At 49.6% G+C, this 26,850-nt stretch overlaps 2 protein-coding genes and 1 long non-coding RNA gene across 8 annotated transcripts; 1 reads left to right on the top strand and 2 right to left on the bottom strand.

Annotated features, from left to right (window-relative positions):
- Positions 1–33: 33 nt before the first annotated feature.
- On the bottom strand, positions 34–15,665 carry ERICH6 (glutamate rich 6). 3 transcript variants are annotated; one of them, XM_082320524.1, is made up of 12 exons: positions 15,586–15,665; positions 11,029–11,144; positions 8,777–8,823; positions 8,558–8,674; positions 5,915–6,016; positions 5,680–5,837; positions 4,605–4,672; positions 3,586–3,747; positions 3,357–3,438; positions 1,915–2,067; positions 1,403–1,634; positions 34–949 (listed from the first exon to the last, which is right to left on the bottom strand). In XM_082320524.1, exons 2-12 carry the CDS (start codon positions 11,138–11,140, stop codon positions 686–688), a joined length of 1,497 nt encoding a protein of 498 aa, XP_082176650.1. In that variant the 5' UTR covers positions 11,141–11,144; positions 15,586–15,665; the 3' UTR covers positions 34–685. The 3 variants fall into 3 exon arrangements, with proteins under 3 accessions (XP_082176650.1, XP_082176649.1, XP_082176648.1); XM_082320523.1 differs by lacking the exon at positions 15,586–15,665 and adding an exon at positions 11,508–11,594; XM_082320522.1 differs by lacking the exon at positions 15,586–15,665 and having other exon boundaries at positions 11,029–11,482.
- Positions 12,161–24,640, top strand: LOC309594538. 4 transcript variants are annotated; one of them, XR_014229072.1, is made up of 8 exons: positions 12,161–12,348; positions 13,415–13,620; positions 16,041–16,103; positions 17,439–17,545; positions 19,212–19,253; positions 19,604–19,693; positions 21,323–23,377; positions 23,830–24,640. It is a non-coding gene; the product is annotated as an uncharacterized lncRNA (long non-coding RNA). The 4 variants fall into 4 exon arrangements; XR_014229073.1 differs by having other exon boundaries at positions 21,323–24,640; XR_014229074.1 differs by having other exon boundaries at positions 19,604–19,805; positions 21,323–24,640.
- Positions 15,752–25,045, bottom strand: SIAH2 (siah E3 ubiquitin protein ligase 2). The gene is made up of 2 exons (XM_082320525.1): positions 24,650–25,045; positions 15,752–16,319 (listed from the first exon to the last, which is right to left on the bottom strand). The coding sequence occupies exons 1-2, from the start codon at positions 25,019–25,021 to the stop codon at positions 15,762–15,764; spliced, it is 930 nt and encodes a 309-aa protein (XP_082176651.1). The 5' UTR covers positions 25,022–25,045; the 3' UTR covers positions 15,752–15,761.
- Positions 25,046–26,850: the final 1,805 nt, after the last annotated feature.

Below are 26,850 nucleotides of genomic sequence, written 5' to 3'. Positions count from 1 at the left end.
GCACAAACATCACCAAGACGGTGACTTTTGATTGCTTTGGACAAACTGTGGGCTTTTGTCCCTCTCTCTGCATGGGGAACTGCTGTACCTGCAGCAGGCTGAGCTGCCATCCAGCGCTCACGCCAGGGAAATCTGGGCATCCCGCTGGTGCCATGTCCTTGGCAGAAGCGCTGGCTGTGCAGAGCGGTGCCTCTGCGGGTGACTTCTGAGCAAACACCTCCTCCCTGTATATCTGTCACAGGCTATGACTTAGCTGTGCTCTGTTTGCTTTTATCTTTGTGCCACATCCACAGGCTGAAACGAGGGGTCAGCCTGGGCTGGTGTCTGCCGGGAGACAGAAGAGAGGTTGCTCAGGGGCAATGCACGGACATCGAGCACGGATTTACTCTGCCCTGAAAAAAACCCCTCTTTGTGCCTTCATGGCCGAGGTGCACTTCAGTGTGGGCTGACAAGAAAATGTGCTCTGGTACTCCCTGCCCCACAGCCCCGCCAATGCTGAGCGAGACCTCGTCGGGGTGGGATGGCCCCAGGAGAGGGGCCCTGCAGAATGGCCACGGGCTGCCCTTTGCTCCACGCCACGGCAGGGCAGGGCTGCAGGCGAAACCTTGCTGAGTGTGTGCAGGCACTGCAGCAGCTTGGAGCGTCTCGCTCGGCTCATTTTGCCTTCACTCCGCACACGTGCTGGTCAGACTTTAGCATTTACTATTGCCCTGACTGAGCTGCGTAGCTCATCGCTTATGTCAGAAGTTGTACAAAGGTGTAAGATCTTTAAAGTCTGTGTGATAAGGTAGGCTGGAGGCTTGATTTTGTCCCATTGCTCATTAGAAGGAAAGTTTAAGCATCCACGCAATCTGTCAAAGAGCCGTAGGATCCTCACCCTGAAGGCAAGCAGCAGGAGCTCGTCTTCACCCAGCCAGGTGGGGGGAGGCAGCTGGCCAACGTCGCTGACCTGGGGAGTGGAGGGAAACGGAGTCAGCAGAGCCACAGCAGCACAGGATGGGGCTTTGGGACTTTGGTCTCTCCCCAGCAAACCTGCCCCCATGGCAGGAGCCCGTGGAGGAAGGGAGCTGCCACGCAGCTCTCCTCCCCGTGGCAGAGCCAGGGTGACCCTCGGGGCCGTGGCCAGGGACACCGGGGACCTGCCCGGGAGCACTTCCCACACTCTGCAGCCCCTTGCAGACAGCCAGGGCTGCCGGAGCTGGCGAGCCCCGCAGCTGTGTGGGGACCGAGCACAGGTACACCTCCACTGTTTGCTGTTTTGGGGGGCAGGACCAGGGGGCAACATGGGGAGCACCCACCGCGGGATGAGCGCACTTCCCCACAGACGGGAGCTTCCCTGGCTGCCCCGCTCCCACTGTGGGGAGCGGCTTTGCGTGGAGCTGCCTGTGCACTTGAGAAATACCTGCACTTTGGTTCCCACATTGAATTTTGCTTGTTGCCCCATGGCGAGGAAGGAAACGACGATCTTGTCCTGGCCCAGGATCCTGACCCCCACGTGCCGGTTCAGGGAGATGAAGATGGGGCTCAGCGGGACATGGGGTCCTGATGACATGACGCTGTTCGGCCATGTCCACCTTCTCACCCTCCTGCCCTCTTGGTCCAAATACTGCCCTCCCTGAATACTCATGTTTATCCTAAAAGAGAGGAAAATCAAAGCTCTGCACCCTGCAGCTCCCACAGCCAATGTCCCTCGTTCCCCAGAGGGATGGGAGGCACAGGTAGTTTGGGGTCTAACCCCCCATCTCAAGACACAGCTGGGGTAGCCTTGCTCTTCTGGGAGGCACCCGAAGCAGGGCCCATGAGCTGCTATATTTGTCTTTTAATTTTTGAATGCTATTAAAAATACCCTTTTTGACCTTTGAAATTTAAAATACGCAGCAGAGAGCAAAACTGCTCTGACCAACATGAACATACCACACAGCTCCGTTTGGATAATAGCAAGTACTTCTGCCATCGGACTTAAATACTGCTTGTATTTCGGCGTTACTCGGCTTGTCTTCCTGTACTATGCAGATAAGCTGTTTTTTCTCTCGAACAACAACGATTGCCAGATTTCCAGATGGATAGCTGTCATCAGATAAGGTGTTCATAACCCCTTGGTTTGTCTGGTTGGTCTATTATTACATACTAAGTATTTAGAGCGCTACTTTGGAGTATAAAAATTGATGTATTGCCTGGATCGCTGTGTTAAAGGCGGAATGGCGGTGTGCGGCCGGTGTTACCTGGAACGCTGCCAGTGCTTTTCTCCTACATTGAAGTATTCTGTATACGCTGACAAAAGAGTGGTTAGAGATACAGAATACATTTTTGTTGTTTTCTAACCAATAACCCAGGCACAACCCGCTTAGCTAATTTATTTCAAAGACACATTCTTGGACATCGCTTATGATTGTAGAAGCCTAGCGAAGTGAAGTGATCGAATTACTCAACTTGGATGACAGCACGGAAAACAGGGGCAGGTGTTCTCCCAGAGAAAAAAAAAAAACAACCAGGGGAAAAAAAGCTCTTGCCTGTGAAACCTGTCTTGAACGTATCCAAACAGCAGGTATTTTGTGTCTCACTGGGGTTTCCCTCCAGCAAGACTTGCTGCCATGAGCGGACACGTTTATGGCACTGTGCCATTTGCTGCCACCGTGACCTGCAGCATCCCTGGGACGAAGGCAGCCTGGAGGGCAGAGCAGAGAAGTAGTCTCAAGCCCCTGTTTGCTTTGGTGGCAGAGCTCAGGTACACTTTCATACACCCCCGGGTCAGAAGGAAGTCAGCCACAGTAAGGAAAAACAGCATGGGTGGCTTAAAATGTTATGGCTTAAATAATAGCAAAGGCAGCCTGAAAGCTGTAGGGGCCTTTGATGAAACTGCCACGTTTTTATTTCTTCAAACAGTACTCTCAGTTACACTGGTAATTTCCATTTCTCTGTGCGCCTGTTACGTACGCCTGCCCGCAGGACGGAGACGACAGCGCTGTGCCGGTGCCGGCGGGAAACGTTGTGCCTGTTTGTCCCTGGGGGAAGGATGGGGCTGAGCGCTTTCGGAGCCCACACCACAGGGACCCCTTGGCCAGCAGCACCCTTCCACGGGTGGCCAGAGCTCAGGAATGGGTCTGAACACTGGGCCAGTGCACTTCTTAAGCTGGGCCTTAAAGACACAAGCGTCTGTCCTTCATCAAAGCTACTGGCTGATCTGAAAAACTTCAGACCAACAGCTGTGTAAGCGGTTTTACTACTGCTTTTTTTGGACTGTGGAAGCGAGCGTGAGTGGTGGGCTGGGTTATTCTGTGATAAAGCAGACTAGGACACACTTAAAATTACAGTTGCAACCTGGATTAATGCAGGTAAATGAACCCTGTAAAGGATACAATAACTGTGCTGTTCCATCTGGAAGCATGGTAAGGAATTTCCCTCCATGCTTGTAGTATTTTTCCAACAATTCATTCTTCACTACCTAAGATTGGAAAGGAAACAATAAAATGGATGAGAGCAGTCCTGCACCAGCTGCCCTTTAAAAGCAGGCAGGTGCCGGGCTCCAGCTGCTCTGGAGCATGGGCACAGCCAAGGTGCAGCCCATTGCCATCAGGCAGCAGCTACTTGCCTTCTCACCCACAGGGGTAAAATTGCAGCAGGTGATGCTGTAGGAGATGGGCTCCTCCTCGGGCTTTGCTGCTCTCTCGCCAGGCACCAGCGTCCGGCCCTTTGGTGATGGGGGCTCCCGAGAAAGCAGGTAGGAAATCGTGCTAGCTTGATTTGAACCTAGAAAGCAAAGGGAGGGTTTGTGTGCGTTGGGTAGGGCTGGTAGCACTGGTGTCGGGGCTGCCTGGTGCCTCTGCTGGGAGGCTGTAACTTGGGGGAGTGCGAATTTCTGGCTGAAATGCTCCATCCTGGGAGTCTGTCTTGGGATATTTTCTGTCTAACAAACAAGGACGGTCCAGAGTGTTCAGCTATTTCAGAGAACAGGATTATGAAAAAAGATGTAGTTTTTTCAGTTATGTATCTATACACATCTGTGTGAGTAAAGAATGACTTTTTTGGATAGCATTCATGGCTCCATGCTATAGAGGGCTGATGATCTGAAATCCTTGGTGCTGCAAAAGCCTCAGTGCCCTGCTATCCTCTCTGAAAATATGCCCAGATTGTAAATCTAGTTGATCTGTTCTTAGTCAAAATGCCTGTGACTTTATAGCTAGATCCAAAGGGCTGCTCAGTCACCCACAGCCTGGGCTAGGAATCAGTGGAGCATTCACCTGATTAGGCAAAACATGGATCACCCTAATTCTGGCAGTTCCTACCTTCCAAAGGCTTGGTTTTGCCAACTTATTCTCTAAGGTCAATTTCTGCGCATCTCAGCTGAAATGTTCAGATACAAATACTGAAAGTCACAGCAAGGAGATCCTCTCTGTGCAATGGGAATGTAACTGCTTTTGTTTTTTCATGTGAGGGATTATTTAATATGGCAGTGTCTAATTTAATGGGATTGCATGCTTGACAATGAACTAACAGGTTGCTTTATAAATCTTCCTGTTCAATTAGAGAGCATTAGAGACAAGCAATTCCCCTGAATTCATTGTTGTAATAAAAATAAATAAATACATAAGGAAATGCAAACTCACATTCAGCTCCACTCGTCGTCTCTGCTGCCAGGAAAGCTAGCTGTCTGGCCATTTGTCTCTCCTGCTGCCTGGAAAATGAAAGCATTCCTGAGATACATTCCATGTAGCCTGTTTTGGAAGCTAGAAGTACTGGATATCCTCGCTGTAGAAAAACAGGGTCAGAAACTTGTGTTCCTCTCCACTCGCATAATTGCAAATAACAGTTAGAGGCAACGGCATATCACCAAAATAATAATATCTCAGCAAGAAGGAATTGCTCCATACAGAGATTTCGGTGAACAGACTCTGTGATTGCAACCGCATCAGCTCTAGTGCCAGCAGAGCTAAGCATTGTAATGGATTTTGTATCAAGATTTTATGTAGAAGAGAAGGAGATCTGCCCACAAGATCAAGAAAACAGCTAATCTCCAAGAATATTTTGTTCTTGCCTAGCTTCCTATAAATTTGACAGTGTCCGACAACGGCCTTGGTTTATGCTCTGTACATAACGTGAGGTACTCGCACCATCAGACTGCAAAGGATCTTCAAGGAAACTAACAGTTAACTTCCAGGTATGCTGATTTACTTTTCTTTAAGCCTATGCCACGGGCTTAGATATTTGTACAAGCTTTGGGCCTCCTGCTAAACAGCCCAGCAGGAGCCAAACTTGCAGAGTTCTCATGACTCTGGAAACTGGAATCCAAATGCATGTCACAGGTTATGAGGCAAAATAGAGAAATACAAATTCAAGCTTTGTTTCAGCAGCTGAGGTAAAAGCTAGACCCAAATATTATCCCTCCCACAGCTGCAATCATGGGTTTTGGCTCTACCTGTCTCTAGATATTACAGCTGTCAGCAGCAGAATTAATGCTTTACTTAGCACATACCTTGCCACCCTCTAATACAGCCTGATAAGAGAAAAGCCAAGAGGGTCCGGATAGAATATGAACTTGTGTTGCCTAAAGCAAATTCTTTTCGTCTTTCATTCCCTCTTGATGCAGTTTCATTTTCTTAATGCTTCTTTTCCCTCTGGAGTTGCCTGTTGTTCCTTATACAGACCTGAGCCCCAGTTCTCCCTGTAGTCATTTCACAGTACCTCTGGTACGCTCTCTCCTTTGCCAGCAGCCTGTCACCTTCGGTGCTGTGGGATTCGTGGGGGCTGACAGCAATGGGAACGCTCCAGGCACCTTCGTGGTTCTTCCTCTCGTTTACAATGAACTCGTAGAGGTCTCGATTACGCTCGCAGCAGAATTTCTGAAAGGCAGAAGAGCGGTGCCACAAGAGCGGGCCTTTCCGCAGCAAACCTCTGCTAATCTTTCCCACCAGCTTACTGATTCGTAATCCTGTGGTGGTGGGCAAGCGTCCTCGGAGGAAGGGAATGGCTTCAGCAGGCTGCCGCAGTACTCGCACCTCGGAGCACAGTCCTCCTCTGTCTGAAGTGGAGGTGGGGAGAGAGAACAGGAGGAGGACAGAAATAGGGTATCAGCGTGCAAATCCTCATTTTATCTTGAGGGAAAGAGGGCTCTGCTCAAAATGCAATGTTATAAAACGTGTAAGAGCTCTTAAAACAGATCTGTGTCTGTGATATCTTGGAAGGATTTAACTCAAAACACCAAAAAGAAAAGCTGATCTGTAGTAAGTAAATAAATAACCTCAAAGAAATGGAATGACTGTAGTATTTATGAGACCCATTCCTTCCAAGGGAAAGCTTCAGAGCATGCAGAACGCTATAGCTGAGTACTCTGACGCATTAACCTTTTCAAATACATTGCTTGGGGCTTTGGAGAGAAGAAGTTCCCCGATTGTTTCACTGTTGGTCATAGGAAAATCTGTGGGGAATTTCATGAGGAGACGAGATTTGTTGACAAAACAGCTGAGCATATTTGACCAGATGCAAATCAGGGCTGCTGCAGGATGTACTTTGAGGATGGGTACTAGATATTCTGAAAGAAATATCTATTTTCTTGAAAACACATTTTGAAACTGAGTTACAGAAGTTGTGGCTGCCAAGAGCATGCTGCTGCATTTCGTGTCTAATGCTTCCGCTGCCAAGGGCAGCACGCCTAGCTCAGTGCTCCGCAGAGAGGCAGCAGCCATCCAGCCGCAGCAGCAAGGGGTGAAGGGTACTTGCTCCGGGCCACTTAGCTGGTGCCCTTCACTTATACCTCATTTACTATACTACATGTTTAGTGTTTTCATTCAAATCCTTTTCTGAACATATTAATTTGAAATACTTGGCATCTCTGGAGTGTAGTTCCTGGAAATTCCCTTGCTCCCCACCTCGTGCCTAGGATTAACTCTGATGACTTGACTTTGCTAAGGGTTACAGGAAACTCTATGGCCTGCTTGTATTATTTTACTTTTCTTTATGGAGCAGATCATCTTGAGTGCCATCATGCGGCACATACAGGTCAACCAGGGGATCAGGCCCAGTCAGCATGGGTTTATGAAAGGCAGGTCCTGCTTGACTAACGTGATGACAAGGTGACCTGCTTAGTGGATGAGGGAAAGGCTGTGGATGTTGTCTAGCTAGACTTTAGTAAAGCCTTTGACACTGTTTCCCACACCATTCTCCTGGAGAAACTGGCTGCTCATGGCTTGGGCAGGTGTATTCTTCACTGGGTAAAAAACTGGCTGGCTGGGCCCAAAGAGTGGTGGTGAATGGAGTTAAATCCAGTTGGCAGCCAGTCACAAGTGGTGTTCTCCAGGGCTCGATACTGGGGTCAGCTCTGTTTAATATCTTTACCAATCATCTGGACAAGGGGATTGAGTGCACCCTCAGTAAGTTTGCAGACAACACCAAGTCAGGGGGAGTGTCGATCTGCTGGAGGGTAGGAAGGCCCTACAGAGGGACCTGGACAGGCTGGATCCATGTGCCGGGGCCAACTGGATGAGGTTCAACAAGGCTCAGTGCTGGGTCCTGCACTTGGGTCACAACAACCCCATGCAACACCACAGGCTTGGGGAAGATGGGCTGGAGAGCTGCCTGGTGGAAAAGGACCTGGAGGTGTTGGTCGACAGTCGGCTGAACATGAGCTGGCAGTGTGCTCAGGTGGCCAATAGCACCCTGGCTTGTATCAGGAATAGTGTGGCCAGCAGGACCAGGGAGGTGATTGTCCCCTTGTACTGGGCACTGGTGAGGCTGCACCTTGAGTACTGTATTCAGTGTTGGGCCCCTCACTACAAGAAGGACATGGAGGTGCTGGAGCGTGTCCAGACGAGGGCAATGAAGCTGGGGAAGGGTCTGGAGCACAAGTCTGGTGAGGAGCGGCTGAGGGAGCTGGGGTTGTTTAGCCTGGAGAAGAGGAGGCTGAGGGGAGACCTTATCGCTCTCTACAGCTACCTGAAAGGAGGCTGTAGCGAGGTGGGGGTCGGTCTCTTCTCCCAGGTAACAAGTGATAGGATGAGAGGAAATGGCCTCAAGCTGCGCCAGGGGAGGTTTAGGTTGGATATTAGGAAAAATTTCTTCACCAAAAGGGTGGTCAGGCACTGGCACAGGCTGCCCAGGGAAGTGGTTGAGTCCCCATCCCTGGAGGTATTTAAAGGACGGGTAGATGTGGTGCTCAGGGACATGGTTTAGTGGTGGACTTGGCAGTGCTAGGTTAATGGTTGGACTTGATGATATTAAAGGTCTTTTCCAACTTAAACAATTCTATGATTCTATGACTGTATACCTAGTATTTATATAAATTTTGTATCTCTGTTTTAGCCAAAGGGCAAAATCTTCTGCTAGGAAATTTTCAACATAGGATGCAGTGGCAGGGAGAGGAGTTGTACAGCCTCTTGCTGTTTAGGTGTGCACAACAAGCATCGTTTCAACAGCCTCACAAAACAAAAACCCTTTCATAAAGGAACTTCAGCACTGGCTTGGCAAAGGGCATTATTTTTATTTTTTTTTTCTACATGGGAATCGTAGGAATTAAAATAAACAAAAAAGCCACATACATAGTAGGCAACACCCACCACTGACTCACCTCAATTTGTATGTTTTCTCGTGCCGATTCGGGTCTGTAGGCCAGAAGGGTAGGCAGGCCAACGGAGGGGAGAGTGCACAGCGATTTCTTGAACAGCTCCACAAAATCTTCTTTGAACTCAAAGTGGAAAATACCAAAAGCGATGTGGAGTCATATCTTTGTTCAGGGGTAAAACCATTAAGCAAAAAATGTATATATGCAACCTGGGTGTGTCCTTACCTCCATGTCACACAAAACATCTAAGCTGCTGAACTCTTCTGACAGGGCTGCAAGTAATAGCAATAACGAGAATTACTGAACAGCAGTGCTGCGTTCTCAGAAAGCTTATCTTCCAGACACATTTGTTTTGGCCCTCTTTCAGCATGCCAGCCTTCTCTCGCCAACCACATTGGCTGCCTGAGACCTTTTTACCAGACTCGGTCCTACGCTTTCAGAAAGGTGGCTCTGGATCTGCATATAACCCTTCCCAAATGCCCGAGGGACTTGAACCGGGCACTGCCACTGGATCGGGGCTTTACAAAATCGTCCCACTGAAGTCATGGAGACGGTTTATTGCTTGGGGTCAGTGACTTGTAGCACTAATCTAATATTGCGTTATCCTCTAAAGCATTTCCAGCCTCTCTTGTCCTAAGAAGAAAGAGCTGTAGAGATGACTGAAGTTTTTTCTCATGTCCAAGTGCAGTCCATGCTGCGCGAGTGCAACGAAGGGTTTTTTCGCCTTTGGGGCGACAGGAAACATCTCAGATGACTGGGTGTCTACCACTGTCCTCAGCAGCCCCAGGTTCCCTCTCGGTGGGCAGTGCTACCAACATCCAGCCGCCTCAGGTGCATGAGTGTGTGCTGTCCCATATACATCACCTTCTGTTTGAGTATCGACATGGCCAGCATGCCAGCTGCCACAGCCTCCCCTTCAGGCAAACTAAACACATTCCTAGTTCTTTTAATCTTGAATTTCAGTTCCCCTTGTTGCCACACAATTTGTTTTGCCCTTCTAAGTAAGCGTGTCCTGCTTTCCAGAAAATACTCAGCCAAATGAAACTCTGGGAAGGCTGAAATACCAAATCCTTTCTAAGTCCTTCTCTTTGGAAAGTATGAAAAAATTAGAATGTGTATTTAAAAAGGATGGGGTAAAAATCACAACAGCCATGGGTCAACACCCAGCTCCCAGGCCTGCAATGGGAACCACGGCTCGGGAATGCATCTGGAAATGAATGCACCAGCACAGGAGGAAAAGCAGAAAGTGATGCTGTGGGATTTACTTATACTTTTAGAAGGCTGAATGATGTGGCTTCTGATTTGCTTGAACTTTGGTTACTTTAAATTGCAGTTCAAAGACATGTAGTTATCACCCTCTGCAATCAAGCTGTGTCACAGAGAGTAACCGATCGTAAACCCCACCTGAGAAGTGACTTCAGGTAGTGCAAAGTGTACGAGTGGAGCTGCGCAGCCGGGGCACGGCTCTGGGTGCACCGCGGCACCGAGGGATGCAGGGAAGCCTGGGCACAGTGCTCAGAGCAGGGGGACGCTCCACGTTCTTACTCTGCCCTCTCTAATGGGTTTTGCAGCTTCTGTATCATCTCTATCTACCGCTGCTGCATCCAAACCCAGGTAGATGATTTACTGCTGGCACAAGTTTGGTTATTCTGTACTTTGACCGTTACAGTGACAGTCATCCCAAGGACTCGTGAAGCTCCACCTAAAGTACAAAGCCTATGATGTTTTTCTCCTGCAAACACATTCACAGTGCATTTCCAAACAAACAGAGTGCTCTTTATCTGTTGTGGGCTGTGTATGCCCCCTTTCTATTGGGATGGATCTGCACGCAGGTTTCCCCGGTACTTTCAGCTGGTGTGCTGTGTTTTGCAGCCCAGATCACTCCTCCTGCTCTCAGAGGCACGTGAGATGCGGGAGACGTCCTCCTACAGAGGAGGGCTGCCTGGCATCAAAAGTCAAGCACAAAGGCTGTTCGGTGTGGTGCCCAACAGGGATGGGTTCAGGCAGCAAGTACCACCAATATGCTGCGTGCTACGGTACAACGCTGTACTGCAGCGGGCCAGCGAAGGAGCTGGTTGCTTGGTCACGTGCGGGGATGACTCAGCTGAGCAGAAGGAGAAAAGAGGCTGATATATTTTCAGCTCTCCTTAGAGGCTTTGCCGGTACCTCTCACAGGAATACAATACGCTATTTCTGCCATCTGCTGAGCGCTCCTAGGCCTGCCGGCTGGCAGGGCGTCCCTGCGCGCTTAGCGGGGACCCAGAGGCTCATTTCGAAGCAGCTCTGCAGAGAGGTTAAGGAGGGGACCGCAGAGGGGGGTTCCTGGGGGCTGCTCCCGGGCCTGCCGCCAGTTTGCAAAAGCATCTCTGGGAAATTGCGAACTTGTGTCTTCTACGAAAGACACCGGGGTACGAGGCAGCCTGAGTGAAAGACAAAACCAGTGAGCAACCTCCTTCTTGAACAATGCTGTTTCTTACTTGGTTTTCCGTAGACCTGTTCATGAAGCCAGCTCGCTTCTGTCTGCATCGACACTGAAATTCCTGGCAGCTTCTGCATCGCGATGGGTTCGACGCTGCCCGGCGTTTCCATTTCCCTTAATTTAAGACACAAACCCACCTGTTAGTCGTGCACAATGACTTCAAAGCAGTTGCCCTTGATTATACTAACGAAGGAGACTTTTCCGTAATGTATTTAATGAAAAATCCGAACGCTTTAGATAGAGTAAGCGGGGCCTGACCGCGGTTTTGCCGCCGGGGCTGACGGTGCCTGCTGCCTCCCATCTGACGGCTGCCCGAAGGCGCCGTTCGCCCCGGGTGGCCGCGGCCCGTCGCTCGCCGTCTCCGCCGCTTTCCTTCCTCCCCACGGTTTCTCGGGCGGTGGGGCCGGTACGTGCAGCGCTCGGAGCGCGGCTGAGAAGGGCAGGCAGCCGGGTGGCGGCCGGGGGGCCTCCCCTTACCTCGGGTCTCCCTGCAGCCGGCGCTACCCACCGGTCCGGCCCCGCTTCAGGGGGCCCAGGGCGGCGCGGCCCGCCCGCCCCGGCGGGAGGAGAAGCCGCGCCGTTTCCAGGGCGACGCGGCGGGCGCGGGGGCTGCCGGGGCGGCGGGGCCGGAGCTGGCGGCGGGGGCGGCGGGGGTCCCTCCGCCCCGGGCCCTCAGCGGCACAGGGCGGCGGCTCCGGCTCTGCGGTTCCTCTGTAAAGCCGGGGTCTGGGGCCGGGGCGGGTAGAGCCGCCCCTTGTGGCGGTGGGGCAGGGAGGCTGCGGTCAGGCGTGAGCCAAGGGAGCGGGAGGTGCCCGGAGGAGCCCGAGGCGGTGGGCGATGGTGGCTCCCGAGCTGCTGCGCTGCAGGCCCGGGCAAGCTCCCGGTCCATCCTCCCGCTTGCCCATCCTTGCCCTCCTGCAGCCCGCTGCTCTGGGTTTGATGCACGGCTGGAGCTGAGCTGCAGCCTTTCGCATGAAATGGGAGCTGGGCTGAAGGTGAAAGGCTGGTCACAAAACCTGGTATGACTTGCCTGTTTGGACGTGAACTGCACCCGAAACACCTGCCTATACAGATTTCTTATGTCATATGCTTGTTATACATCTATTGCTGATGTCTCCTGTAGGTGCTGTTGAATCCCTCCGAGGTTTCTGCACTTACAGCTTGGAGAACAAAAGAAAGCAATTTTCTTCCGATACGTCATTTGCAAACAAACGCAGGCTTTAGATTCACCTTAGGACAACACAGATGTGCTACATTATCTGGACTTTGTATAACAATTTGCAGTTGTCTTACAAGCATGAGTTTTACAACAGAATAAGTAAGTCTTAACTCATTTTTAAAAATGGAAAGAATATGTTGAGGCTGTAGCAAGGTGGGGGTCGGTCTCTTCTCCCCAGTAACAAGCGATAGGAGGAGAGGAAATGGCCTCAGGTTGCGCCAGGGGAGGTTTAGATTGGATGTTAGGAAAAATTTCTTCAGGGAGAGAGTGGTCAGGCACTGGAGCAGACTGCCCAGGGCAGTGGTGCAATCACAGTCCCTGGAAGTATTCAAAAAATGTGTGGATGTGGTGCTTAGGGACATGGTTTAGAGGTGGGCCAGGCAGTTCGGTTAACGGTTGGACTCGATGATCTCAGAGGTCCTTTCCAACCTTAACGGTTCTGTGATTCTATGTTGAGGTGCAGCCAGTGGTATGAGTGCAGCATTTGGACACGCTGCTCAGCCGGCGTTGGTGCCGATGATAGCTCCCTGTAGCAGCGGGGTCCTGGGGGATTGCTTCCACGGTCGGTTGGTGCAGAGCCCCGTATTGCCCCAGCTCTCGCTTCTGGCTGCAGCATGGATGGAGGCGAGTGCCTGTCCTAACAGCACGCAGCCCGATGCTGGCAGCTGGGAACCACTCATGTTGTGCCATACTCTTGCTATAAATTCATCAGTCCCTAGGGGGTTTTGCATTTTGCTTTGGGGTGAAAGTGGAAATTGTTTTTAGGGAGAACTGTCAACAATATAGTGCAGCGACTCAATAGAAAAACTGCTTCACAGGCACAACTCTCAGTCACTGATATTGCCTTCTGCAGTTAACCACTCGCAGGCGGTGTTGGAGTACAGCTGAGAGGGGCTGTTGGGTGCAGGCTGTTTGCTGTAGCCCCGCTGGGCGGTGGGGGAGCTCCCTGCGGCAGGGAGGTCTGCCGGCTGCGGCTCCCCTGCTGCCCCCAGCTCCTGGGCAGAGTTGTCTCCAGGTATGTTTCACCGTCCATTTCAAAGTCAGGTCGCTTTGTTGGTGGACAGGAGTTTTGTTAAGAAAACCAGGCTGGCCTCAGTAACTTTTTTCTGAATATTTTGAGGAACTTTCATGCATTTACTGATGTGCTGCCGCTTCCCTTGGCAAGGTGCTGGTGCCCTGCAAGGTGCTGGTGCCCTGCAGGCCTCTCCTGCCTCTGGCCCTCGGACATCACCCTCGGGAAGTTGTACCAGTTGCGTTGTGCCCGGCTGCGTAAGGAAGAAAACCTGAAACGCTTTGATTGAGTGCTGGAATGAATCTCACCTGTTTGTTCACTGATCTGAAGAGGAAACACATCACTTTTTGGCGGCTGAGGTATTCCTTTATCCTAAATTCAGCTTCAGTCAGAAAAGCTACCGGGTGTTGGGGTTTTTTTTGCTGTGAGGTATAACAAAAAAGTTTGCCATTCCTTCAGAACTGAATGGTGTGGAAAGACCTAATGAAATAATGTTAATTTATTAATTTCATTAATCCTGCTATAATCAAAGACACGCTTCAGAGTTTTGTTTTACACAAAAAAGCTCTTATGTCCCAACTGTCAGTAAGAAAAATTATCTTCCACTATAAATGTTGCTGAAATATAGGAAAATGAATCAAATCCTTAGGAATTCTTGCTTAACAAGTTCTGCTGACAGCACAGGTGTTGACGCCTGTCAGAGCCAGAGCTTGACTTTGCTCCTGCTTTTAAGCAGGAGTAAATTAGTTCACTTGTCTGATGCCGCTGGAGCTCTGCCAGCACAGTGTAAATGAGATCAGATGTAGGATCTTTATAGGAACTGGATACGAAAAGATTAGAGTAGTTCCTTGTGAGGTTTTTACTGTGGTCACTTCCAAATTCTCAAGGCCGGAACAAGCTTCCCTTTGCTGATACGGTCCTCGTCATTCTCTCGTGTGCTTTTCTGGGGACTGCTACCAGGCATTGGGTGACGTTTGCATAGGACTCTGTCATAACTCCAAAGAGCTCTTCCCTGGAGGGACGCAGTTAGGACTGGTTTTCCTCCCTATGTATTATATTTATTCACACCAAGCTTCACCTGTCACATTAGATGTAGTTTTCCGCTGTCATGAGGCTTCCTACTGCTGAATAACGCAGCGGACTGTATCACCTCACAACTCGTTGCCTCTTCCAAATGGCAAACATCTTAACATTCAGCAAAGCCATACGTGGAGCTAGTATTTTTCTTGAGTGATTCAGACAGAAGGTTCTGGTTGCAGAGGGGGAGCTGCAGGCAGATTCAGCTTCGGTGACAGACCGCGATTTCGGTTTGCACGAGTCAGGCTGTCACTGTTGCCCCTGTGACTCAAATCCCCACCTGGTTCTCCTGCTTGTGCCACGAAGGGGCCCTCTCCAGCGGCAGGGCTGGGGGGCGGTGGGGGGCCAGCACCCCCTCAGCCCTGCAGCGTCCTGCCACTCGCCTGGGTGAGCCAGCCTGTGCCGGGGGAAGCCCAGCAGATCCAGCAAGGCAGAGCCCACAAAGCAACCGGGAAGCAACAGCTACTGTCATGCACACGTATGTTAGCACAGCATGCTATGCAGTGTAGTTTTTGCAAAATATTTATTACAAAATAAACGTAAATATGGCAACAAAACTTAAATAGCAAATGACACGACACTGGCCATAAAGCTCTCGCTATATTATTAGTATTTTACAATAATCAAGTCAAGTATGTCTCCAAGGGAAGCTGCATGTGGACAGCTTGAGTATATTTCTATATTATTGGCTCTAGCAGTTTGAGATACATTAGATGTGTGCCTCCTGCTTTCACCTGTACCCGGCTCTGAGTGGTTGTGCTGTGTGCTGGGCTCACTGATCCCCCTAAACCGGACAGGAGCGGGCAATTCCCACGCTCTGTGAAACCTGCCATGCTTCACCCCAGCCCCTCCTCCCCTTTTTTCTTTTAACAGCACAGCAAATGATCCAATGCCCATCCCTTTTTAATAAGGTAGCAGGAAATGGAGTATCAACACTGAAGTACCTATTGTTCCCCTTCGAGTCACAACTTCTCTTGTAAGAGGTTGCTTCGATTTCTTTCCTTTCCCACCTACTAAAAACTGTTATGAAAGCTCACCAGTGAGAGAGCTAGTCTGTGTTCCTCCTGAAAGGGCTTTTAGGTGCGCTCCAAACAGGAATGCAGCCCTTCAAGTCTCTCAAGCTACATGTCTAATGGAAGCACTCTTTAAATAAAATATAATTAAATTAAAAAAGGTGACCGTGTGTGGGGAATCTTCCTAAGGCACCCAAGAATTTAAAAAGACCTTTTCCCACTCGTATTACTTACAGGACACTCTTGTTTCTCTCCTCTTCAAAGTTAAAAATGTTGGCTAGTTAGGAACCTTAGCATACACGATGACATAGTTGAATATCATTTAAAAAAAACAGAACAAAAAGAAAACCCTTGGTGAATGTAAAGCACTATGTCCAGACAGCCTAGGTTTCGCTAGCTATGCAAATACATCATGGACAACATGTAGAAATAGTCACGTTAATGCCGAGGTTTCCGTTGTCAGCAAAAAGGTGTGCTATAGCCGTATCAAAAACTAGGCAGTCGCTGTTCAGAATGGCCGCAGACACCCCGTCATGGATGGAGCGGGGCGTTGCCTCCCAGGTCAGCCGGCGGCGGTTGCCGTTCAGCTCCAGTCTGTACGCAAAGTTCTCCGCTTGCTTACGGGTGCCGATGAGCAGCACGATGGCAAAAAACTGCTGGTGACCTTCGTACTTCTCTTGTTTCTCCAGCACCAGCATGAAGTGGTGACCGAAGCACGACTGCATCATCACCCAGTCAACCGCGCCTGGAAGGTTAATGTCTGTGGCAAGAAAGACGATGTCTTCTCCCTGAAGGGTGGTAATGCTTTTGTGGGCATGCATGAGGTGGGACATCACGGCTTCCAAGGATCCCTGCCATTTACAGGAGGCACCAGGGCATGGGCAGGAGTAGGGACGATACTCACAGATGTCTTCGTGTTCTGGCTTTTCTGTGTGATGGAGTGTCAGAGAGCAGCCTGTTGTGGCGTACTGGAAAAAGACCAAATACAAGCTGTCAGGAAAGGCACCAGCACTAGTGTTCGCTGCTCCCACCTGTCAACTGGAAACACTGGTGATCAACCAGAACTCTTGTTCTCATTGCAAATTTTACATTAGATACTTCTATTTAGCCCTGGATTCAGAGCTGAGCTCTACTTATTTTTGTTTCCACATAAAAAATAGATTCTTCTTGTCTTTTGTGGTTGTTTTTTTTCTAATGCAAGCACTCAGATAAAATGGATTGTAAGGCTGAGTTGTAGTTAGATTTGCTGTTGTCGTTAGATCTGATCGGTCCAGATCAGCTGAAGTGGTCCTGGTTTGTGTTTTTCTTTTCTTTAAAAAGAACAAAGGATTCTAGTTTCAGCAAACAGCTACTAGAGTGTAGTACTTTTAATAGATGTACCTTATTACCATCACAGAGCAAAAGCACTTCCATTAAATTCAAATGCAGATTCCCCACAGCTGTTTTTAAACACTGGAACAGTTTCAACACTGCAGTTGTGAGAAGTGGAAAGAGTGAGGACAATTTTTCACTGAGCATAGAGCTAGCGCACAAGTAAGTACCATCTAACTTCCCTTAATGTCATTGGGCACTTTAGAGGGTTAATTTGTTTTAAACAACTGGGGAGAGGCTTTTCCTTTTTCTAGTCAGTTCAGTGGTCCACACTGACCATATTGCTTTCACGCTACCTCCATAGAGAGAGAGAAAAAGTCTCTCCTATTCTCCCCAAGAGCACAGCTCCCCCAGTCTGTAGGCATCTGTAGTGATACCAACACCACTGCTAACACTATCACGCAGGTTACAACACGCGTGCGTGGCTGCTTACGGACACTATGACACTTCCTTGAGGACAGATATAACCAAGGTGTAAATGATTATTTCTGGGCTAGTATGTGTGCAAGAAGTATTCAGCTCAAAGGGCTAAATGCCCAAGGTGCAAGTCACCCATGCTGCAAACACCAGGAATACTGCGCTAGAAATACTGGGACAGAAACTCGACCTTGTGCTTCTAGAGGAGCTTGTTTTATAAGCCATAAAGAGTTAACGTGAGCCTTCACTTACTGTGTCTACCTCTGCTGCTTAATCTTCTGCTAATGGCTTTATTGCAGGGTGCTGCAGTGGAACAAGGTGTCCTCCTGCCAAAGGCAGAAGCTCCATCACGGCAAACGCACGGTCTGCCATGCCTGCTGCCCTGCTGCGTAGCGCAGCTATCCAGGTACGTGTACGTTTCCAGCCCCACCAGCCTGCTGGTTTTTCCCACATTCATACTCCACTTCTATCATGCAATGTGTTGAAGAGCAGCTCTGAGTCTAACCTCATTAACAAAATTAGTACAGATATACAAGCTGCTGGTTGGGCGAAACCAGATGTCTACACGAAAGCAACCAGTGGTGACTACAGAAGTGAGAGCATAAAAACAAGACAAGCAAATAGCGGTGGCTTTGCCCTTCACTGTGAGAAGTACCTGCTTTTGTGTGCTCCCAAACCCATCACTATGGGTTTCATTTGGTGAGAAGCCCTACCAATGGTGGGAGACAGCGAACAGCAAAAACTGACTTGCCGTCTTCATGCTTCTTGGCAAATGTCATTGATATTTATCATACCCCTCAAAAGCCTGCTTCGTCTCTCCCTGTGTACAGGTTATACAATACCTTTGAGTTACTTGGCCTGTGCACCTTTTCCACTTCTATCGTGTCTGCCTTGAGACAGGGAGCCAGGGCTGTGCACGGTGTTAACAGTGCAGGTGTGGCACTAATGCCTGGGCTGGCGTGACTGTTTTCTGCTTTTTCATTGCCCTTCTCATCATTTCTAGTATTCCATACTGGAAAGTATTATGTACTTGTTTTCAGTCACTTGTTTAGCACTGTATTCTCTAAGAGGAAAGGGCCAGCTCAGAGCTCATCACCATATACATGACTTAGCATGCCATGTTTTTGCCACATATGTCACTCTGTGTGTACTGCTCTGAACTTGACTTTGACAGGATAGCTTTCTGAGCGTCCTAAAGCATTCAGAAAACATCAGTTAAGCTTGAAAGTGTTTAGCAGAGGCAGGCCCATATTATCAACCCTGTAAACGAAGGCAGGCAGGGACACAGGATTAAAGAAGTAACTTGTCTGAAGCCACATGGGAAATCAGTAGCAGAGCTGCGAATAGACTGCCAAGTCCAAATCCCTGCTGCTCCAGCCAGCAGACTCTCCCGTTAGTATAAAAGTAGCGTGAGATACAAATAACGCTTCTGGAAAGAAGAGGCCTGCCTGCTCCTGTATGTGTGTCAGCAGTGTTCAGGGACCCAACGAGGACTGAGACCTCCTGTGCTTCTCTCTCCTCCAGTGGTTTGTAAAACATCTGTCCCTGCTTTTAAGCTCCCTCCAGCCTTCCGAAGCATTCGCTCAAGCTTGGGTACAAGTGCTCAGCCCAGTCTAGCAGTGATCCGAGGGAGCTCCCCCAGGGATGCACAGTGAGGTCCAGCCCAGAAAACAGCAAGCCTCTGTGCCTTCCAGAGCCTCGCAGCGGTGAGCAAACCGGCTCAGGCCACAGCCAGCTGCCTGCCAGAGTGCATTTACAAACTCTGCTCTGCCAGCAGTGCTGGGGCTGCTGTTATGGCTCACCTGGGAAAGGACCAGAGAGCATTGTGTCATTTCATATAGAGCGTGCAGGCTCTATGCACATGTGCAACTAAGGTGATGTAAGCAGCCCCCTATGTGTAAGGGATGTCTGTTCAGTTAAAAACAAAATAAACATGCATTTTTATCAGAAAAAAGCCCACCACTTTATTAGAGTCTACTATGTCTTGGAAATAGGAAGTGTGACCTTATTTACGTTTAGTATATTTGCTTAAAATCTTTAAAATGACATTTTTTTTTTTTTTTAAATTAAAGCTCTGAAGAGGCTGTAGAGGCAGCATTGGACAATATACAGGAGTAAGTTTGTATACAATAATAACATGAATGTGCAATTTCTGTTTGCAAGTTGTTTGCTTACGTGGGAAGCCCATCACGCTTTCCCTTGAACTGATGGCGTAGCAGTGGTGGTCTAAGGACATAGAGCGGTTCTGCCTACCTCCTACTGCCCGTCTAAAGAAAATTAAAGCAAGCGATTAGTCTGCTATTATTTAAGACTTCTCAGTTTATATAAAGTCTCACTATGCCTTCCACTTCTTTAAATCCAAAGTGTTGGTTGTGAGGTGCAGAAATACTTTCAGTTTTTTTCTGCAAAACAACGTGTAAGAGTACAGTACAAGGAATTTACTGGATTCACTTTTCTTCAAAAGGACCAGAAGCATCTGGAAACTTAGAAACATGGCGGTATCTCCAGTTAAAGATGGCTACGTTAAAGGATCTTGGAAGACTCTTCACGCGAGGTATCTGTCCTAGCTTCCAAGGTGCAGAGCATCACCACTCCTAGGAAAGCTGGCAAGAATGGAATTTCAATCCCTTGAAAAATCAAGCCCTGTGTACTTAGATTTTTTTAATGTATGTAATAACTAGAAAAGTAATTTCCTTTATTCTAAGTAAAACTTACTGTTAGGTTGAATTAATCACAGTACTGAGAATTCACTGGTGTACCTATGCAGAAGTTCTGGGGGTTTTTGTTTGTTTGTTTGTTTCTTTTTCCCTATTATACATTGCTAAATGCCATCCACATAGCTGCCCAACCGGGCTGCTATCAGTGTGTAAACAAACACTGAATTTGCTATTGAATATTTCCTTAGTGCTGGGCTAGTTTTTGGGTGTGTATGTTGGAGGCAAGTTCTACTGTAAACTGAAACGCAAGCAGGAACTGCCTGCAGTTTTACACAGGGCAGATGAGGGGTACTGGTCCCAGGTCATTTCCATGGCCACACCAAGATCGCTCAAGCACAAACATCTTTGTCAAGTCCCACCACAAAAGGCTAGCAAAACACAGCAGGGCACAGATCTTGGCTAATACTCGTGGTCGCATGAGGACTGCAGTTCTGCCGATGACAACAGAGAACACTCACAACTCGACTTGCTTTCCCGCAGACTTTGGATGAAGTGGTTAAATCGAGAAACGCCTCTTCCACCCTACGCCGCTCAGCTAGCCAGGTCACAGTTCCAAGTTTAGCAGCTAACAATCACAGTGTATCTCACGCACTGCTGTGAAAACGGATTCTGGTTCTCTTTATGCAGCTTCAAATTCATAAGATTTATTTTCTTTCATAGGCAGTGTTGAACAAAAATCCCAAAGTTAAAGAAGGACCTATATCCAAATTAAGTCAGCTTCATAACTAGATAGCACCTTTATATTATTTTGCACTTATTTAAAAGATGAAAGAAAATAACTAATTCCTTTTGGCATTCATTAATTAGGAGTGTATTTATGATTTTATCTTCTGCAGATTGCTTAGAGCACTAAAAGGCATTTTATATTTTCAGTAGCTTTACTGTGATTTTAAGATTTAAATCCTCCTATAGACTTTTTTCCAGAAGCCCTGTAAAGCGCAGAGATGCAATAACAGTAATTCTTTCTTAAAGCATTTTAAAAAGAGCAACCCTCAAAGCAGCTATAGCCACGGGCAACACCAAATCCCCATTTTCTGTCGGCTCTGTCATGTCTCAGTCCTATTTATTTAGAGTACCATTCACAGTTATCTCTAGAAGTGCAGGGACCTCCTCCGGACAGACCACCATCTCTATGTGGTCTTTCACAGTTTCTGGAGCTCTAAGTTTCCCCCTTTCTCTGAAAGCTTACGTCAGGTTCCCTTGACACAGTGAAAACCACAGGTGAGTCAGGCCCGGGCTGGTGTGTGCTGGCTGCAGAGTGGGGCGGTTCTTGCCGAAACCCCTGGTGCTGCTGCAGCACCCGATGGGCACCCACCGCCGAGGGGCACGGTGGGTCACCTCCCCGCTAGCTGCCTGCGACCCACAGAAGCACTGACTGAGAATTACAGCCCTGACGGTTTGTTGCTGTTTCTGGATCCAAGAAGTGAGAGTGAAAAACATTAATGCGTGTTAATTTCACTTTGCAGCTCTTGGGAACAGCGAAAGCAGCAGAGCAGGAATTGCTCACGGCAGAAAAAATCCACATAAAAGAGAGGGTGTGCGAGGGAAGAGGAGCAGAGACTTATTTACACCTCTGCCTCCACAAGGAGCTTCTGGGTGCCCGACAAGTGGGGGACGGAGAGCTCACGAGCGGACGCTGGTGCGTGGGGAGGACGCGCGCTCCCGCACGGGTCACACCGCAGCATGGTCTGCGACACAGGGCTCCACGAGCGCCGTATTTTCGGGTCCGCAGGTCTGAGCTAGGCAACTCACAGGCGCACGTGTGACCACAGCAGCGTGGCGCGGGGGAACTCGACGTCCTGCTGGCACGCCAACCGCTGCTGGTTCAGTCCCTCTCCAGCTCTCTCAGCTCTGACCCGGCTTGCAGGTGCTGCACTAAGAAACCAAACCAAGCTCCGAGTCGGCACAAGCCCAGTCCAGCCTCCTGCCTGCTGCAGCGGCAGCCTCTGACGTGCTGAGCAGCACAGACCCACACCTTGGGTTATTGCGGAGACCACCAAAACACCGCGGGGTCCGAGCCAAAACTCTCCCAGTCCCACAACCAAGACACTGAGCTGCCTGATCCCCAGCACTTGCTCCAGCCATTGCAAACTTGACCAGCATCCCTCCTTTGCCAAGTCACTGCTTTGAAGAGCACAGCGTCAACCACAGGAGTGATACTTGGAGGAATTTTTGGAAAGGCTGTTTTCTTAACTGGCTGACCTGTGCTAGCTGCCTTATTATTATTTATATTTACAGAATGCCCAACCGGAGAAGTGTTTACAGCTAATACACCTGAACCAGAACTTGCCTGACAGACGCACGGATCGCTATTCAGTTCTCCCGGGGGGTGTGTTCTTAGACATACTTCTCTTTGTTGCTGCTTACTCCTCTACCCGTGGAGAAAGCAAACCTCAAGGGGTGAAGAAGCCAATCCCATCAATTAAGGGCTTAAGAAACCTTTCTGTTACCAAGTGAGGAAAGTAACGTCTGACAGGTAAAGTTAGGAATGTCTTATCTTCTCCTCTTCACGGGGAAGAGCCTGTAGGCTTTTTCTTCCTTCTCCCACACTTTGTTTGCCCACAACGCGTGGGGACGAGCAGGCAGGAATCCTGCCTGGCAGTCTGGCTGCTGGACAGACTGGCACCCTGTGGGCAGCAGAGCTGCACCTCAGTGCAATGAAGGGCTGCGAGGACTCTGGTCCAGGGAGCCACTCCAGCACGGATGCTTCCGTTTCATTTAGGACAAGCAGGGAATACCAGCTGTCGCAGATGAGACCGACGAGACACTTCAGAAAATGAGAACTAGGCCAGCATTTCTGTGAAAAACCCGCACGGGCTCTTTGTATTCCCTTGGGCTCAGACTGGGTCACAGCTGGGCGTGTGGCTCGCTGCACTTGTTGCCTTGCTCAGCAGAGAGGATCTGCATCCCACCGCTGTGCTTCATCTGTTATTGCCACGGTGAGGTTAATTCCCATTCAAGGGTGAGCGGTGAAACAGCCCCATGCTATCAAAAGCTCCACGAGATGCCGACAGCCGTCCCATCCTGTGACCCATCCTGTGACCCAGCCAGCCCCGCGAGGCAGACGGGGCTCTCGCCACCAGCCCCGCTGTGCTGCAGGAGTCGACACAGATGATTCGCTCTGGAGGTGCCGTTACTCCCTGCATATCCTTAACCATGCTCGGGCAGGCTGGCCGGGGAAAGCTGCTGCTAGGGACCGGCTTTTCCAGGCAGAGGTGGCAAGTGCCTGCTCACAGCTCTCACCAGAAAGCTCACCATGTGCTGCCGGAGCCTGGCAGCGCCCGCTCCGGCTCCGTCGGTCCCACTGCCAGCCCAACCATGGCTCTCCACCTTGCCATGGACAGCTCTGTATTTTAAAACTTTCTTCTCATATTCCACATCAACGATGGCTCCAGCAGTTCCTGTATCTGTCCCTCCATCACTTCAGCCTGTGGTTTTAAAGTGCTTTTGATGTTACAGAGGTATGAGCATCGAGGGGCTCCAGGAAGACATAAAAAGGACCCGCTCAGCATTGCCTGCCTGTACGTATCTGCCATCCTGGCAAATGTCTGTCAGGAAGGATATGCACTTTAGAGCAGTTCACCTAGTTCTTTTAAATAGAAAACTCACTTACAAAATGAGACTTGCATGTTTAATCTGAATACTTGAAATAGTGCTGAGACAGAACAGACTTGAAAAAAGAATAATTCAGGTGTAGTTACTGACCTGACAGCTTACCAGCCCCTGCCCGTCCAAAGGAGGGCTGCAGTGAACTAACAAGAGAGATTTCTGCTACCTCCATAAAACACTTTTGAGCATCAGCATAAGTTAAAATAACTAGGGAAAGAAAAAAAAAAATCTAGCCTTTGTATCTACTGATTATGCCAAATACTAGGACAAAATGTAGAGCAGGATTTTCAGTGAATTAGAAAGAATCATTAGAAGTTTTGCTTTTAAAGACTGGTGGCACTCCCATCATCTTATTTTACTTTAGAAACCTGCAGAACCATGAAACAAGCTAATGAAGGCCAGCAAGCGCCTCCTTTTCTGTTCTGTGTTTATGAAGGGGAAGAAATAAAAGGAGGAGGGGGACACGGACCAGCAGCAAATGAAGACTTGGCAGAGCTACGGCTTTGCTGTCTGCAGTGGCTCTGGATCAGTCCCGTGTGCTGTTCCGGGAGGAGACTCCTCGGGTATCTTCAGCGTGGGCATGATTGATTGTAAATGCCAAGAAATCATCACCTTCTACAAACTGCCAAGTGAACCTGCTATTGCTTATGTCGGATGAACCTTAGAAAGCTCCTTAAAGTCTTCTCGTAATATTTCTGTATCGAACTAGCAATGAAGATGAGACATAAACCCATGGGGAAATTCTGCGTCAGTCTGTTCTCCCCTCCTCAGCCCGCTCAGCGTGCCCATCCAAGGCCAGCGCAGACACGGCCGAGCACAACGCCGTACTTACCCCAGCTGGTTCACATGGTTTTGGAAGTGAAAGATTATTTGGGTTTTTTTTTTTTTTTGGGCTGAAAGAGGATCATGCTGTTCTCTGCTGTTAAAAAAACCCCACGCTTCGAGGCCGTGTTTATACCGAAACACCCAAATGGGTAAGCTTTTCCGCTGCGCTTCTTGCCAAGGGGATGGAATATGACTGCGAGCCGCCAACACCCAAACTTTTCCATCGAGAAAAAAAGTTTTTCTCCCTTCTTTTGACCATCGCATCGCCACCCGCCCTTTTCCTGGAGGAAAAGGAGCTTTGGGGGGAAAGTTTTAAGACAGAGGGCAGGGGGATGGGATCCCCCTGCAAAACCCCTTACCTTGCAGGGGAAGAGCACAGCCGAGGCCACCTTCTCCATGGCCAGGTTCCTGATGCTGGGGGTGAGGGAGCCCCGGCAGGTGGGGCAGAGGCTCAGCTTCTGCCTGCATTGATTGCAGACCAGGTGCCCGGCCTGACACTGCAGGATGGGCGGCAGCACATAGTCGAAGCAAACGGGGCACTCGAAGAGCGAGGTCAATTCGTGATGTTGCTGCTGCTGCTGCTGCGGCGGGGGAGGAGGAGGCGGAGGGGGGGGAGGCGGCGGAGGAGAGGCCCCGCCGGGACCCGGCAGGACGACGGCGGGCGACGGAGCGTGTTGCTGCTTGCCGCAGGGCTTGCTAGCGCCGGGGCCGGCGGAGGACGGGCGGCTCATCGCGCCGCGCCGCCGCCACCACCATCGGGCCGCCGGAGGGAGGGAGGGAGGAGGCGGCGCTGAGGCGAGCGGCGGCTGCGCGCGGCCTCCGCCCCGCTCCCGGCATGCTCCGGGCGGGCGGGGCCTCCGCCGGGCGGCGGGGCGCGAGCGGGAGCTGTCCGCGGTCGCGGGGCGGGGGCGTCGCATCCGCACCCAGACCCCTGCTAGCGAGGGTCGCCGGTCCCCGCGCTGGCGGGAGGGGGGTGGGGAGGGGGCGGCCGTCCGTCCGTCCGTCCGTCCGTCCCCCCGGGGGGCTGCCGTTGACTTCTCGGGTCATCGCACGACAGCCGCCCGCCTGCCTGCGTCACGGCCGAGCCGCGGGGGCGGGGGCGGCCCCTGCCTGCGCCGGGAGCGCCGGGCCCGGGCCGAGGCGGTGCTGGCGGGGGGCGTAGCGATGGTAAACGTGGAAAAGAGCGACAAAAGGGGCTTGGGGCTGTTTTGAAGTGCTGAATGTTTGTTCAACGTTGTTGAATATTGAAATGTTATTTAGAATGCGGTATTTTCTTCCTTCGGGTTTTACACGTGGGGACCAGGCAAGGAAAGGAGTTGGGCTGTTTTCGTTCCCCGGAGAAACAAAGTTTCGGGGAAAAATAAATCTGGTACTTTGCACGTCTTCTGGTTCGGTAAGGCTGGAGACGCGAAGACGCTGAAGTCCCAGGACAGAAATCTTCCAAAATCCCTTTCCTATCGTAGCAGGACTGAGGAATAAAGAGGAGTGCTTGCTTGTAGGTGGTGGCGTCATCGCTCCATAGGCGTATCTGCGTATAGGCTTGTTGTTCAATATGCTCCTGGCCCCTGGGGTGCCGTGCCTCTCCTCGCTCTGGGCGTAGATGCGGTTCTCGCCTGCTTCGTACGAAATCCTGCACGCAATCAGGGTGACCAGAAACGAGCTTCATCGTACCAGGTTATTTCCCCTGTCAGCAAAATGGGCAAGTTTTTCTCACCTGTATTATTTTCCCAAGAGTTCTCCTTGCAATTTGGCTCCTTAAATGAGCAATACTTTCTTCCGAGATACCCACATCGAGCATTTTTAACGCTTCGCTGAAGTGGTGTTATTATCAAAGTTCCTTTAGGATGTGCAGCTGTGTGACTCATTCTTGACTCCAGGCCTCGCAGAATTCTCAATTAAGGCACTATCTGTGCTCAACTTCCATTAAAAAACTTTCATTAAAAAGAAGATGGCTTATTACCTGAAGTCTGATTTTTTTCTCATGGTTGTAAAGTTCCATTAAACCTTGCAAGATGGCACAGGCCAAGAAATGAGAAAAAAATCCTTTTGTACACAGTTCCCCTGACAGAGTGTTTTACAGGTCGTTTTCCTTTGCTATTTTGAGAAGTCATTCAATAATACACCGTGCATTCGGGTGTAGTGAAAAGGCCTTGCACTTTATAAGGTACAAATTAACAAGATCATAGGGTGGACCTCACCAGGAAAGCACAAATGGGAATGAGCACCTAAATTCTTGCTGGATTTTTATAGGAACCAGGCACTGCACTGAATGAAGCCTATGACAGCCGTCTCTCCACGTGCCCTAGAAGTTAGATGGCACTAAGGAAAGATTTGCAAGTTACAGTAAGTAGTTTAAAAAAAAAAATCGCTCTCAAAGAATGACAGTATTTTGGCCTCTTGGAATAAAATTATGCTTAAAATCTTCACCGATGGCTTACCAAACCAGTTCCAATTAAAACTGAATTCACAACAGAAAGCCAAACTCTTGATAACTAACTGCTCGGAAAAAATGTTTAATAGATTCAGACACGGTATAATCGAGATGTTTGTACCATTTTCT

The sequence above is a fragment of the Platalea leucorodia genome (assembly GCF_965183815.1).
Source record: "Platalea leucorodia genome assembly, chromosome: 8".
NCBI classification, from domain to species: Eukaryota; Metazoa; Chordata; class Aves; order Pelecaniformes; family Threskiornithidae; genus Platalea; species Platalea leucorodia.
The sequence above is the reverse complement of the archived record's forward strand: the minus strand, read 5'-3'. Positions and strand labels throughout refer to the sequence as shown.

Bases quoted from the DNA above. Each gene is read 5' to 3' on its own strand.
- ERICH6 (XM_082320524.1), bottom strand. From the start codon at position 11,140: ATGGAAACGCCGGGCAGCGTCGAACCCATCGCGATGCAGAAGCTGCCA. The intron at 4,673-5,679 runs GTACTGTGAAAT...TTCATTTTCCAG, and splicing joins AAGGAGAGAGCGTACCAGAG to GCAGCAGGAGAGACAAATGG. The intron at 1,635-1,914 runs GTATGTTCATGT...CCTCTCTTTTAG, and splicing joins TATCCAAACGGAGCTGTGTG to GATAAACATGAGTATTCAGG.
- SIAH2 (XM_082320525.1), bottom strand. From the start codon at position 25,021: ATGAGCCGCCCGTCCTCCGCCGGCCCCGGCGCTAGCAAGCCCTGCGGC. The intron at 16,320-24,649 runs GTAAGGGGTTTT...GTCTTTTTCCAG, and splicing joins CTGTGCTCTTCCCCTGCAAG to TACGCCACAACAGGCTGCTC.